The sequence below is a fragment of the Rhinopithecus bieti genome, unplaced genomic scaffold (genome assembly GCF_001698545.2).
Source record: "Rhinopithecus bieti isolate Rb0 unplaced genomic scaffold, ASM169854v2 scaffold_23276, whole genome shotgun sequence".
NCBI classification, from domain to species: domain Eukaryota; kingdom Metazoa; phylum Chordata; class Mammalia; order Primates; family Cercopithecidae; genus Rhinopithecus; species Rhinopithecus bieti.
Window position 1 is genome coordinate 815,779 of NW_016810868.1, and position 15,014 is coordinate 830,792.

The following is a 15,014-nucleotide window of genomic DNA, read 5'->3' on the forward strand; positions in this document are numbered from 1 at the left end:
TGCCTGCGGTTTGTAGGTGGATGTGTGTCTGTGTACATGTGTGTATGTGCGTGTGTGTGCCCGCAGGTGTGCATGTGTATGCATGTGTGTGCATGCGTATCTGTGCATGCATTGTGTTCATGTTTGTGCAGGTCTGTATGTATGCATGTGTATGCGTGTGTGTACGTGTGTGTGCCCACAGGTGTACATGTGCATGTCTGTGCATGCATGCGTGTGTGTACGTGTGTGTGCCTGCAGGTCTGTGCATATGTGTGTGCGTGTACATGTGTGTGCATGCAGGTGTGCATGTGCATGTCTATGCATGTGTGCATGTGCGCGCGCGTGTGTGTGTGTGATATGAGGGATGACATCTGGGAGGGGGGGGGCTTCCTGCTGTGTATCTGGTCAAGGTGCTCCGAGAGTGAAGCAAGCTGAAAGGTCTGTGAAGGCTCCAGGGCCCATCCACTGGCAGGCAGATCCCGGCCTCCATGCCCCACACAGCCCCAGGGTCATCTCACTGGAGAGTCACAGGCTTAGACTTGGATGTCAGGCCACCCCGGGCCCATCCTCCTCCCCTTGTCCTCCCTTAGATCAATGGGCAAGTCACTTCCACTTTCTGAGTTCGTTTCCTCATTTACACAATGGCGCTGAGTCCACCTGACTCAAAGCATTGCTAAGACTTTTCATCAGAGGGAGCAGGCAGGGCATGCACAGAGCCAGGCCAGGCACAGGTGAGCACATAGTTGCCATCGATCCTATTACATTAAAAAAAAAAAGACACAGGGCCGGCCGCAGTGACTCACACCTGTAATCCCAGCACTTTGGGAGGCCAAGGCAGGTGAATCACGAGGTCAGGAGATCGAGACCATCCTGGCTAACACGGTGAAACCCTGTCTGTACTAAAATACAAAAAATTAGCCGGACACGGTGGCGGGCGCCTGTAGTCCCAGCTATTTGGGAGGCTGGGGCGGGAGAATGGAGTGAACCCAGGAGGCAGAGCTTGCAATGAGCTGAGATCATGCCACTGCACTCCAGCCTGGGCAACAGAGCAAGATTCCATCTAAAAAAAAAAAAAAAAAGACAGAACAAAACGGTGAATGCATTGATGGAGGTGGGAACCAGGGGTCTCATTGGGAAGAAAAGAAATATACATGGAAACTGGGAGGGTGAGAAAACCCTGCAGTGTTAGATTTCATTGCAGATATTGGTTTAAATTAATGATTTTTTTTTTTGAGACGAAGCCTCTGTTGCCTAGACTGGAGTGTGGTGGCACAATCTTGGCTCACTGCAACCTCTGCCTCCCGGGTTCAAGTGATTCTTCTGTCTCAGCCTCCCAAGTAACTGGGATTGCAGGCATGCACCAACACACCCAGCTAATTTTTGTATTTTTAGTAGAGACAGGGTTCCACGATGTTGGCCAGGCTGGTCCCGAACCCCTGACCTCAGGTGATCCACCCGCCTCAGCCTCCCAAAGTGCTGGGATTACAGGCATGAACCACCGCACCTTCCCTAAAGTAATGATTTTTAAAATGTTTCCTAGCTCTGTGCTCTGAAAGGGCCTGGATGCAATGGCAATGGGCATAGCAATGCCCCCATAGCATAGCCCCATAGCAATGGGCATGCCTGGCTGCCAGCTCAGCACCAAATGCCATTCTTCACTGAAAGAAGCAAGGGCTTTTCAGAGAACAGACTGAGCACAGAAATGACAATGGTAATGGAGTAGAACACCTTGACTTTTAAAAGTCCACGAGTCCACAGTGATGCCCAAGGAAAGTAGGGAGGAAAGCTCTTCTTTACAACATCTTTCAGCTAACATGAAAAAGGAAGGACAAAATTAAAAATCACCATATTGCAACTCTCCATAAAGTAACTGATTCAGACATAGATCATCAAGGGATGCTAAGAAAGAAAGAGATAAAAATGTGAGTGATCAACATCAGGAATGAAAGGGGGGACATTGTTACAGACCCTATAGATATTAAAGTGGTCGTAAGGGGATATTGTTTGCAACTTAATGCAAATATACTTGACCATTTAGATGTAATAGACCAAATTCTTGAAAAATACAATTTACCAAAACTAACACTAGAAAAAATAGAACATTTAAATAGTCCTATATATCTATTAAGCAAATTAAATCTACAGTTTAAATCTTTATCACAGAGAAAACTTTATTAGAACCCAAATGGTTTCAGTAGTGAATTTTTCAAACATTTAAGACAGAAATTGCACCATGGTTGGATACAGTGGCTCACACCTATAATCTCAGCCACTTTGGGAGGCTGAGGCAGGCAGATCACGTGAGGTCAGAAGTTTGAGAACAGCCTGGCCAACATGGTGAAATCCCATCTCTACTAAAAATACAAAAATTAGCTGGGTGTGGTGTCTCATGCCTATAATCCCAGCTACTCAGGAGGCTAAGGCAGGAGAATCGCTTGAACCTAGGAGGCAGAGATTGCAGTGAGCCCAGATCATGCCATTGCACTCCAGCCTGGGCTTCAGGAGTGAAACTCCATCTCAAAACAACGACAACAGAGTGAGAAGACACCAACAGACTGGGAGAAAATATCTGAAAAAGATGTGGGATAAAGGACTGTTATCCAAAATATACAAAGATCTCTCAAAACTCAGCAGTAAGAAAATGAACAACCCAAATTAAAATAGGCAAAGGGGCCGAGCACAGTGGTTCACACCTGGAATCCCAACATTTTGGGAGGCCAAGGTGGGGCAGATCACTTGAGCCCAAGAGGTCGAGGCTGCAGTAAGCTGTGACTGCACCAGCGCACTCCAGGGGGGGAGTGAGACTCTATCAAAAAAAAAAAAAAAAAAAAAAGAAAAGAAAATGAGGAAATTCCTTTCTATGCTTAGTTTGTTTAGAATTTTATCAGAAGTATATGCTGGAATTTATAAAATGACTTTTCTATTGAGATGAACACATGGTTTTCTTTTGATCAGTTAATTTTGGGATAGACTCACTTGGCCATTATGTATTATCTTTGGGGTAATTTTATTCCATTTGCTTAAATTTTGTTAGGAATGTTTACATCCATGTCCATGAGGGATCTTGGTCTGTTACTGTCTTTTCTTGTAATATATGTTTACTTTTGGTATCAGAAAAATGCTTGCCTGATAGAATGAGCTTGGAATTATTTCCTTGCCTTTCAATTTTCTGGGAAAACTGTGTGCATTTGGCATTACTTCTAACTGAAAACCCATTTCCTTAAAATAGGACTATTCAGATTGCCTATGTCTTTTTGAATAAGTTTGGTTGTTTTTGTCTTTCAAGGAATTTGTCCATTTTATCTAAGTTGTCAAACTTACTGGCTTGAAGTTGTTCATAATAGTCTCCTGTTATCTATTTATTTATTTATTTATTTTATTTTATTTTTTTTTAAGTTCCTGGAGCACCTTCAAGTTCCAGATGCATGAGACGCTAAGGCTTTGTTTCAGGGTGACTTTCCGTTTCGTCCCAGAGTCCAGAGGGACAGACAAGCTGCCTTTCACCCTCTCTGGCCACTTTCCCCAAGGGGCATCCTTTGGAGGGTCTCGACTTTCCAGCCTTGCCTCCTGCCCCTGTGGGTGTCACACCCTCCTGGACGGTGCTGAGGTCTCCTCACGCACTCACCTGCGTGTGTCCACGGCTGTTCCCAGGTGTTTGTGGGGAGAGCTGTCAGGTGGTGGGAGCCGAAGTGTGCCTTTCGTTTCAGTAAGCTTGCCAAATCTCCGGAGCACGGTGCTTTCAAAGCTGTGTGGCAGTGCTCGCTTCGGCAGCACATATACTAAAATTGGAACGATACAGAGAAGATTAGCATGGCCCCTGCGCAAGGATGACACGCAAATTCGTGAAGTGTTCCATATTTTGACAAAAAAAAAAAAAGCTGTGTGGCAGCCTGAGGATGTTGCTCCTGGAGCTCCGTGGGGAGCACACCGTCCACATCGCAGGGACGAGAACAGCACGGCCCACACTTTCGGCTTGCAGCCTCCCTGGGCCTCTGGGGTGCATCCCGTGGCTGGCGCCAGCAGCTGGGAACTCTCCCTCTTGCCCACCTGCGTGGCCGTGGGCTTCAGGGTAGGGTGTCAGCTGCTGCACTCTGTCCCGAGTGCTGAGCTGTGAACCTGGCCACCCCTTTAGCTCTTAGGATTCCACCTGCGGAATGACCTGCAAGCAGTCGTTGTGGTTTGAAGCAAATAGCAGCTGAATCGCTTGCGGGCATCCACAGAGGATGGTGCCACCGAGGCTGCCCGCAGCAGCAAGGGCCGACTTGCTTTAGAATCTTCTGGAAGCCAGAGACCAAAACAGACACTTTGCTTCTCTTTGTCCACCTCTTACCCGTTTCCCAAATCTCCTGTGGGTCAGGGATAGAAAAGTACATAAAAGGCATTTTCATTTTGGGTTTTGGTTCTTGCCTTTCAGTTTCTTTTGCCTACTGAGGGCAGGTCAGGCCCATGTCCCGAGAGGGCCACAGGTAAAGTGACTTGTGAACCTGTGGCTCGGGCTGCGGTCGCCTCCCAGGCCAGCGGCCCTCTGTCTGCCTGGAGAGCAGGCCCTCTGTCTTTATGGGATAATTAGTGCAGACAATGACCACCGCCCCTGGGGCCTGGGGTGCAGTGGACCAGAACGGAATCTCTTCAGCGGCATGAAAAGTCAGGGAGGTGGATGGTGGCTGAATGGCCACCGTTACCTTCTGAATGGATTAAATTTTAAAACCTCTCTGCGATGGGGAGGCCTTGCCAGGAGACTTTGAGTGCAAGACAAAGTGACAGTGTGGTTTTGTGTCTCCACAGCTCCAGGAGGAAGCCTGGCGGGGCTTTGCTGCCCTGGACGACCCCTGGCGGGGCTTCTGGACATGCTGGAGAGCTGCCGGGACCGGCGGGGAGAGGGCCCCTCCCTGGAGGCCTGGATCTCCCGCCAGCTGCAGTGCTGGCTACAGGCACAGCCACGCCCGAGCCCTGCCCAGGTGAGCCCGTGGGCTCTGTGACAGTCACCTCCCTTCCTGTCCCTGCCCCTCAGCACAGTGGACCTGGCACCCACCTGCCCAGGCCTCTGCAGCCTGCTGAGCAAGCTGGGGAAGGGCAGGGGATGCTGGGAGCTGTGGCCAAGACCCAGCCCGTGGCTTCATCCTCAGCCCCATGACAGCCATGTGCTGAGACTAGCCTCGCCCCTCCCATACCCCAGCCCTGCAGGCCACCTGATGGCCCACACATGGCCACAGTGGCAGGCACTGCCTCCTAAGCCCAGCCTGCTCCACTCGGCCCCACGGCCCAGCCACTGGGTGCTACGTCCGGTAAGGCTGGGTCCCTGCCCTTCCAGCACAGCCTGAGGCTGAAGCAGCTGCAGGCCCGAGCGATCCGAGTCCTCACTGAGAGCGCCCCCAGCCTTGTGGCACCGCTGACCAGCATCTTCCAGCTGCAGGATGCAGACAGGAGCTGCCTGCTGGTGCACGTCCACCGCCTCCACCACGAGGGCAGGTTCAGAGAAGTGAGTGGCCCACGTGGCCGGGTCCACGGGGAAAGGGCTTCTCAGGCGGTGGGGCAAGGATGTGCCTGGCTCAGGGCCGCCTCTGTGTGGGGCTGTTTGGGGCTTCTTTTCTACATGGGGTATCAAGGACCCGGCCGTGGGCAGCCATCAGCTGTACGTGGGGTGCCGGGTCCTAGGAGCCCTCAGGCTGCCTGAGCCAACAGACACGTCAGGGCACAACCTGGTCCCAGGCCTGGGTCTCCCCTGCCAACCCTGTGTCTCCCGGTACCCATCGGGCCCTCACACTCACAGGGTCCCAGGTGGGCCTGGGCCTGAGCTTCGGTCAAGCCACACCCCACCATGCCTGTTAGCCTCCGTCCCTCCGGAACCTTCACAGGATCACCCGGGAGGCTGCCCTTTGTGGGTGAGTTTGCCTCCTGGGCACTGGGGCTGACTGAGTCCCCAGCATGGCAGTGAGCGCCCTGGAAGGAAACGCTCCTGGGAGGGGCTGAGCAGAGGGGCTGCGGGAGCAGCTGGTGCCGGCCCCGCCGCCCACAGCACCCCAGAGTGGTGCCCACTCACAGGCCCAGTGTGGGTAGTGCCGGCGCCTGGGACACAGGATGAGGTTCAGGGCCAGGGCACCAGTCACGCCTTGGCACAGTCACCCAGGTGCGAGATACGTCCGGTCAGTATCCAACCCCTCATTGGCTGCTGGCGGGAGAGGTGGCTTCGGTCCCTTGCTGTCCGGGGCCGGGTCTTAAGCAGTGTGGCAGAAGCGTGGGGTTGGCAGCTAAAGATGTCTGGATAAGAATTGGTGGAGCTTTTGGAATCATGGTGGTTTGCTGAGTCTCCTTTGTGAACAAGGCTGACTTTTAAGCCCAGAAGGTTCCAAGAGGAAGACTAGGTCCTAGCATCGCAGCCCTGTCGTCCTGAGCCTGGCCAAGCTGTGACTTGCGTTTGTGTGGAGCAGTAGGGAGCGGCGGGGCCTACAGTGGGTAGGGAGGCGGCCGTCTTGCGTGGGGTGGCTCTGAGCTGTTCCCGCAGGTGCAGGGGTGCCCCATGACTTCTCGGTGCCCTGAGATTGCAGATCCCAGTGCAGATTCCAGGGTGCAGCAAGAGGTGCAGCAAAGAAGCCAGGGGTTCCGGGCGCGGTGGCTCAAGCCTGTAATCCCAGCACTTTGGGAGGCCCAGACGGGTGGATCACGAGGTCAGGAGATCGAGACCATCCTGGCTAACCCGGTGAAACCCCGTCTCTACTAAAAAATACAAAAAACTAGCCGGGCGAGGTGGCGGGCGCCTGTAGTCCCAGCTACTCGGGAGGCTGAGGCAGGAGAAGGGTGTGAGCCCGGGAGGCGGAGCTTGCAGTGAGCTGAGATCCCGCCACTGCACTCCAGCCCAGGCGACAGAGTGAGACTCCGTCTCAAAAAAAAAAAAAAAAAAGAAGCCTGGGGTGTCCTGCTTGGGGGTGCCTGGCCTGGGGGTGCTCGGCTCAGGGTGCACTGATCGTGTATGAGGAGGCCGGCACTCAGGGCATTGGTCCGCCCCTGGCCCTCTCAGGGTCCCCTTACTTCAGGGCGGAGCATGATGGGCACCACCCCCACTGCCTGCCCACATGGGAACCCTGCTGCTGAGGCTGCTCCCGCTGGCACCCCGGATTCCTCTTCTCAGCACGACCACACATACACGAGCAAGTGTTGCACTGGAACCTGGGGCGCGGGCGTTGGGGGCCTGCCTGGCCGGGCCCACCCCAGCACTGGTCGACCTGCATGCCCGGGGGGGCCGTCGTCTCGCGGCGAGTGCATGGTGGCTGAAGAAGCACAGTTGGTCGGGCACGAGACCAATGCAGGATGGAGGGTCCCGCTCATGTGGCTGGAATGGGCGCCGTGCCTGCGGGAGTGCAGGGAGGCAGAAAAGGCAGCTAGTGTTTTCGGGCCGTCTTCTGTTACAGAGCCTGTTCAAAGACTGTCCTGGAGGGCCGGCTGAATGCGCCCCCCCTCCGCACTCCGAAGCAAGGGGAATCCCCACACAAAGGGGGTCTTGTCGCCGCACAGGCCCTTCGGCGAAGAAAGCCATTGTCACCCGGAAGCGGGCCGAGCCGCAAGGCAATGGCATGCTCCACTGCTTCACCGCCGCGCCGGCCAAAGGGGCCGCATTCAGTGCCTGTCGCTCGGATTAAGCGGGACTCACGACTCAATGTGCTGCGATATTTTCATGTCGAGGGCAGCGGCTGGCCCTGGCGGGGATGAATGCCTGCTTTTGGTCGCCTGAGTTATTTTATTTACATTTTTTTAAACAGCTTATCAAGGGAAAAAAGATAGCTGTGCTTTTAAAAAAAAAAAAAAAAAAAAAAAAAAAAAGGCCCTCTTGGCTCCAGGCCCATGCAGAGGTGGAGGCAGGGCTGTCGCCTTGGGGTCCATCGGCGCTTCAGCCTGGGCACCTGCCCAGCCTTCCTGCCCTCAGAGTGGGGGGCCAGGGAGCCAGGGAATGCCCTTCCCCGATGGTTGGCACCACAGCCCCTCCGGATTTTCTTTTTTCTTTCTTTTTTTTTTTCCCTGAAAGCAGCAGCTCCTTGGCCTGTCTAGAGGTTTCTGCGGCCCCACCCCAACCCCACCAGCTGGACGAGCCTCATCTCCTCTCTTCCTGGTGGATGCCTTCCATCCTCTGGCAGCAGAGGTCGGGGAGGTTCTGCCTGGTGGCAGAGGGGCCCAAGTTTGCCCCATCTGTCCTCATGACACCCAGCCCCGGGCTCGTTCTCCCAATGGGGTCCACGACCTCCTCACCTTCTGCTGTCTGCTCCCTGGGCCTGACTGGGGCCAGGTGACCTTTTTGTGCTGCTGAGTTTCCCAAGTGGCCAGGCGTGTACAGTGGGTAGCTGTAACCATCCTCTCAGGGAGTACATGACAGAAATGACCCAAGACACAGATTCTAAGCCAGGCACCACCACAATGAAAGAGCCATGCAGAGGCCCCCGAAGCCTGAAAGACAGGGATCAGGCCAGGAGCTTCCCCTGGAAGGGGTGGTCTGCTACTTGCCACCCCCCCAGCCCTCCACCCCTGTCACCAGGCCTGCCCATGAGGAAGCCTGGCTGCCCTTTCCAGGGTGGGGAGTTGAGGGAGCTCCATTTTGTCCGTCCCCTGACTGCCAGGTCACAGAGCCTCCAACCAGGCTCCAGGTACAAAATGCCGGACACCAGAGGCTGGGGCCCAGGACCCTGCATGTCCAGAAAGCCCACCTGGCCTCAAGAGCCCCGGGTGCCCAGAGAGTCTCTGCCGGGCCTAGAAAGAAAGGTCTGGACACCTGTTAGCCCGGGCTCTGAATGGCTGTGAGAAAGAGAAGAGCTGAGCTGGGCAGCCTTGAACCCCTCTATGGGGTCACAGTGTGCAGGACGGGAGGCAGAAGCTGGCCCAGCTGGGGAACACAGCCTGCACCCAGCCCCGCCCAGGCTCCTCCCCAAGCCTGGGCCCTCCTTCCTTGGGCTCAAGGGGGTTCCTGGATGGGCGGGCCCGCCGAGGCTGGGACCTGCCGCGAAGTCCTGTCCTCAGACGGGAGGCAGGGCCAGCAGCGGTGAGGAGATGGCCCTGCTGCCCCTTGCTGTGACCCCCCAGCCTCCCTGGTCCAGTGGTCACCTGCTGAGGGCCCCTGGTCTCAAGGACGTGACCGGCGGGCAGTCCCCATCCTCCACCCCGCTGCAACCTGACAGTGCCTCACAAGGGCAAGGAGGAGCAGAGCCAGGGCAGGCTGTGACCATCCTGTGGTTCTGAACATGCTGAAGGTCCAGGCCTGCACTCCTCCTTCCAGCTCTGGCAGCTTCTCAGGGGGGTCCCTAGTCCAGAAGAGGTCAGAGCCCTTGTGTGAAGCTGTGGTGTCACTGCTGAGGTGGTCCCCACGTGGTGGCCCTGCGCCCATGCACATGGCCCTATGAGCCCACCTCCCCAGGCCTGACCCCTCCCATGTGGTGAGGTGCCGTGCCCAACTCCCCCAGCCCCTGGCGCCTCCTTCCCACGGTCCTGAGGCCCTTCCCCTTGGCCTAGAGACCCGCCCAGGCCCCCGCGATCCCTCCTCACAGCCCTGAGACCCGCCGGCCCTGGTCCCTCCCACGATCTGAGACCCCCACACCCCGGGCCCTGCGCCCCTCCCCACGATCTGAAGACCCCACACCCGGGCCCTGCGCCCCTCCCCACGGACTCTGAGACCCCCACACCGGGCCCTGCCCCTCCCACCGACTCTGAGACGGCCACGCCGGCTGCGCCCTCCCACGACTCTGAGACCCCACGCCCCGGGCCCTCCTGCGCCTACCACAGCCCTGAGACCCCACACCCGGGCTCGCCCCCCCCACGACTCTGAGACCCCACACCCGGGCCTGCGCCCTCCCCACAGCCCTGAGAACCACACCCGGGCCCTGCGCCCCTCCCCAACCAGCCCTGAGACACCCACGCCCCGGGCCCTGCGCCCCTCCCACAGCCCTGAGACCCCTCAACACGGCTGCCCCCTCCCCACGACTTGAGACCCCCACACCCGGGCCCTGCGCCCCTCCCACAGACTCTGAGACCCCACTGCCCCGGGCCTGCGCCCCTCCCCCACGACTCTGAGACCCCCACGCCCAAGGCCCTGCGCCCCTCCCCACAGCCCTGAACCCCCACGACCCCGCCCTGCGCCCCTCCCACGACTCTGAGACCCACACCCGGCCCTGCGCCCTCCCACGATCTGAAACCCCACCGCCCCGGCCCTGCGCCCTCCCCACCGACTCTGAGACCCCCCACGCCCCGGGCCCTGCCCCCTCCCCACAGCCTGAGACCTCCACCCGGGCCCTGCGCCCTCCCCACGACCTGAGACCCCCGACGCCGGCCTGCGCCCCTCCCCACGACTCTGAGACCCCCACTCCCCGGACCCTGCACCCCTTCCCCCGGGCCCTGCTGCCCCTCCCCACGACTCGAGACCCCATGGCCCGGACCTGCACCCTTCCCCGGGCCCTGCGCCCCTCCCCACACAGCTCTTAAGACTCCCCTGCACCCAGCCCCGGGCCCTGCACCCCTTCCCCCCGGCCCTGCGCCCCTCCCCACAGGCCTGAGACTTCCTCCCCGGGCCAGGCGCCCCACCCCACAGCCCTGAGGCCCCGCCTCGGCCTTCGACCCTCCCCACAGCCCTGAGACTCCCCGCCCCGGCCCCTGCGCCCCGCGGGCCTGGTGGAGGCCTAGTCTCTTGGACCCTGGCCAGACAGTGGAGGCGCCGGGTCAGCGCTGTGCAGGGAAAGGCCCCCGGCCCTGCGCCCCCACCCTGTGCACCGGGGCTGGAAGCCCGGCTCGAGGCTTTCCCAGGCCGCTATTTTGGTCCTTTCTCTGGACTGCGCGGGGGCAGGGCGCCAATGCTCCGCGGGCTGCTCTCGTGGGTCATTTTTGCTGGTTATGGGAGCGCGGCTTATGGAAATTATTAATAGCAGCTCAGGCCGGCGGTACGTGCAGGCGGTCAGGGCCCGGCCATGCCCCGATGGCAGCCATGTGGCCTTGTGGTGCTCGCGGGGTGCCCGTCTCCCGCCTCGTGGGAAGGGCTAGGACCCCCCAGGCCTCAGGGTGCGCTGAGGCTGGGAGTCCTCGGTCTTGGCCCCTCCACTGCAGGCACCATTGTGTTGTGGGCCCCGCAGTTGGGTCATGTGGAAGGTCACGGCTTTGCCCCTTGCCCTGACCCCACCTCCTATCCTTCCTCCAGCTCATCAGCAATCCCTGAGCAAGGCTCTGGGACCCAGGCTGTGTGGCCAGCACCCCCATGAGTCCCTGCTGCCCCATCCAGGCCAAGCCCAGGCCTCCCACCTGTCCCAGCCCATGCGAGGCCTGGCTCAGCACAGGGGCCTTGTCTGCCAGGCCTGGTCCCTCAGCCTGAGGGCCAGGTGGCTGGACACGGAAAGGCCCTGCACTCCGCCCTCAGTGATCAGGCTCCAGTGCAAAAGGGTGGTAGCCCCCCAAACCGTGGTGCTGCCTGGCCCCCTCCCAGGCCCTGAGTAATCTGCTGCCTTTGTGTTTGCCAGGCAGTCATGCTGGGCACGACGTTGAAGCTGCAGCCAGAACTTGATGTTGAAAAGGTGAACGTCTTTCTCATGTAAATTGTTTAGGTTCAAACTTGGATAATGCCCAGGTCTGTAGAAACAGTGTTTGGTGGAGGTGGGGAGTTCCCCAAGCCACAGGGGGGAGAGCAGGGCCATCGGGGGCCAGGGAGGGCCTCGAGAGCCCCCTAAACCACCATCCTCCTCGTGGGCTGACCTCAAATCAGACACCGCCGCACATACAGGCACCCTGTGTCTGGCTGTGCCCCGAAGCCCTGAGTGTGCGCCCTACAGCAGCTGAGGCCACCCCTTCCCTGGAGTGGGTACCAGGTGCCTCGAGGACACACAGCCCATGTGCTTCTGGGACCCTCTTCTGCTGCACATCTCCATTGCGCAGTGGGCTGGGGGAAGCAGTCACCTGTCTAACTAAATCTCTGGACAGATGACACAGTCCTCAAACCCACAGTGTCTTCAGGGATGGCAGATCCAAGCTTCTACACTGGGAATCTGTCCCTGTCACAGGGACGCAGGTGGAACCTGCTGGTTAAGCAGGGGTGGGGTGGGGGGGGTGAGCACCACTCGGGCAGAGCCAGGTGGGGACAGGATGCATACTGGTCTCCCTAAAGAGGGAGGGGTGTCTACACCAAGGCTTTCAGGGCTGTGTTCTGGGCGATGGGTGCAGACTCCAGGTCTGCAAGAGCTGGGGCCAGAGAGGACTCTTGGGGCTTCAGATTCTGCCCGAGGACTGTCCCCCAAGGCACTGGCGGGTAGGTGGGCCCCATGCAGTCGGCGCCAGTCACCTGCGGGGCAGAGGCGGTGGGGGAAGGGAGGTGAGGAGCCTCCCTTGAGGGGCTTTGTCTAAGGGAACTGGTTCTTGCTGAGGGAATGGCTGGTGTGCCCCAAGGCCCAGCGCCACAGCCAGGAACTCCCTCAGGGCCTCCTGAAGGCACCGACAGTGTGTGGGTCTTGCAGTCCTCCTCGGGAAGCAGTGCTGGTATCCTGTGCCACGAGGAGGCATTTCCGGACTACCAGGGCTACTGCCGGTGGTTTGTCTCGGTCCTGCCTCCCCACATTTGGTGACAAATGAGCTTCCCCAGGGCGCCCCTTGCCTCTTAGGGCCTCCAGGCCTTCATCATGGAGATGGGGATGGCCACAGAGCCCACCAGGAGCCTGGGGTGGGTGTGTGTGAGCGCCAGTTCAGGCTGGGCGAGCACTGCTGGGCCTGGACGGCCTCCAGGGCCCTTTCGTTCTGATACTTTGGCCGCTCTCTCTGGGTTAGAGGTGAGTCAGGTTTTGGCTGAGGTGGTGGAGGCTGTGGCCTGACCGTGTGTCCCCCTGCAGATGAGCGTCCCACTGCTCCTTCAGGACAAGGTGGCCCTCGTGAAGCGCTATGTGGCTGGCTTTCCGGACCTCCAGAGGAGGCTGCTGGCCCTCATGGATTCCTGGTGCCAGCCTGACTTTGACATCAAGGACGTCGCCAGGTGAGTCCCATGGGGCACTGGCAGCTGGCACCAGATGGCATCCTGGGAGCCCTGGTTAGGGAAGGGAGTATGAGGGGGCAGCAGGCATGTGGGGTGTGAGCTCTCCGCAGGAGGTTCTGGTGTTTGGGTCACAGCTACCGTGTGACTGCAGCCGGAGCAGCTGCCTCTGGAGAGGAGAGGCTGGGGCTGGCAGCAGCACAGCCCTCTTCTCCCAAGTGAAAAGAGTTAACTGCTCTTAGAAGAATGAAAATAATTCTCCACAGTGGCTCTTCTTATACAGACATGGCCACCATCCTGCTTATTTGTTCATTCATTCCTTTGTTCTTTCATCTAATAAAGTTTTTGGAAGCACTTGGTGTGTGACATCTGTCAGCAATTACAGAGAAAAGGCAGCACCTGACAAGGAGCCCATATGGTGCCTGTATGGGTTCAGGGAAACCATGTGCCTGTGTGTGCATGTGTGTGCATGTGTATGCACATGTGCATGTGTGTGCCTGCAGGTGTGCATGTGTGTGCATGTGTGTGTCTCTGTGTTTGCATGTGATATGTGTGTGTGCACACGTTTGTGTGTGCCTGCAGGTGTGTGTGTGCATGTGTGTGCATGTATGTGTGTGCCTGCAGGTGTGCGTGTGTGTGTGCATGCATATCTGTGTGTGCATTGTGTTCATATTTGTGCAGGTGTGTATGCATGCATATGATGTGTACGTGTGTGTGCCTGCAGGTGTATGTGTGCGTGTCTCTGTGTGTGCATGTGGTGTGTGCGTGTGTGCGCATGTATGTGTGTGCCTGCAGTTTGTATGTGTATGTGTGTCTGTGTACATGTGTGTATGTGCGTGTGTGTGCCCGCAGGTGTGCATGTGTATGCATGTGTGTGCATGCGTATCTGTGCATGCATTGTGTTCATGTTTGTGCAGGTCTGTATGTATGCATGTGTATGCGTGTGTGTACGTGTGTGTGCCCACAGGTGTACATGTGCATGTCTGTGCATGCATGCGTGTGTGTACGTGTGTGTGCCTGCAGGTCTGTGCATATGTGTGTGCGTGTACATGTGTGTGCATGCAGGTGTGCATGTGCATGTCTATGCATGTGTGCATGTGCGCGCGCGTGTGTGTGTGTGATATGAGGGATGACATCTGGGAGGGGGGGGGCTTCCTGCTGTGTATCTGGTCAAGGTGCTCCGAGAGTGAAGCAAGCTGAAAGGTCTGTGAAGGCTCCAGGGCCCATCCACTGGCAGGCAGATCCCGGCCTCCATGCCCCACACAGCCCCAGGGTCATCTCACTGGAGAGTCACAGGCTTAGACTTGGATGTCAGGCCACCCCGGGCCCATCCTCCTCCCCTTGTCCTCCCTTAGATCAATGGGCAAGTCACTTCCACTTTCTGAGTTCGTTTCCTCATTTACACAATGGCGCTGAGTCCACCTGACTCAAAGCATTGCTAAGACTTTTCATCAGAGGGAGCAGGCAGGGCATGCACAGAGCCAGGCCAGGCACAGGTGAGCACATAGTTGCCATCGATCCTATTACATTAAAAAAAAAAAGACACAGGGCCGGCCGCAGTGACTCACACCTGTAATCCCAGCACTTTGGGAGGCCAAGGCAGGTGAATCACGAGGTCAGGAGATCGAGACCATCCTGGCTAACACGGTGAAACCCTGTCTGTACTAAAAATACAAAAAATTAGCCGGACACGGTGGCGGGCGCCTGTAGTCCCAGCTATTTGGGAGGCTGGGGCGGGAGAATGGAGTGAACCCAGGAGGCAGAGCTTGCAATGAGCTGAGATCATGCCACTGCACTCCAGCCTGGGCAACAGAGCAAGATTCCATCTAAAAAAAAAAAAAAAAAGACATAGAACAAAACGGTGAATGCATTGATGGAGGTGGGAACCAGGGGTCTCATTGGGAAGAAAAGAAATATACATGGAAACTGGGAGGGTGAGAAAAACCCTGCAGTGTTAGATTTCATTGCAGATATTGGTTTAAATTAATGATTTTTTTTTTTTGAGACGAAGCCTCTGTTGCCTAGACTGGAGTGTGGTGGCACAATCTTGGCTCACTGCAACCTC

The 15,014-nt window shown here is 57.4% G+C and overlaps 1 protein-coding gene across 1 annotated transcript in view; it reads left to right on the top strand.

Annotated features, from left to right (window-relative positions):
* The window catches only part of EXD3 (exonuclease 3'-5' domain containing 3), a 128,538-nt gene that overhangs the window by 58,539 nt on the left and 54,985 nt on the right, over positions 1 to 15,014 (top strand). The window contains exons 6-7 of the mRNA XM_017893121.1: positions 11,457 to 11,510; positions 12,813 to 12,952. Of these exons, the coding sequence (XP_017748610.1) occupies positions 11,457 to 11,510; positions 12,813 to 12,952 (194 nt within the window). The remainder of the gene's footprint in view (positions 1 to 11,456; positions 11,511 to 12,812; positions 12,953 to 15,014) is intronic.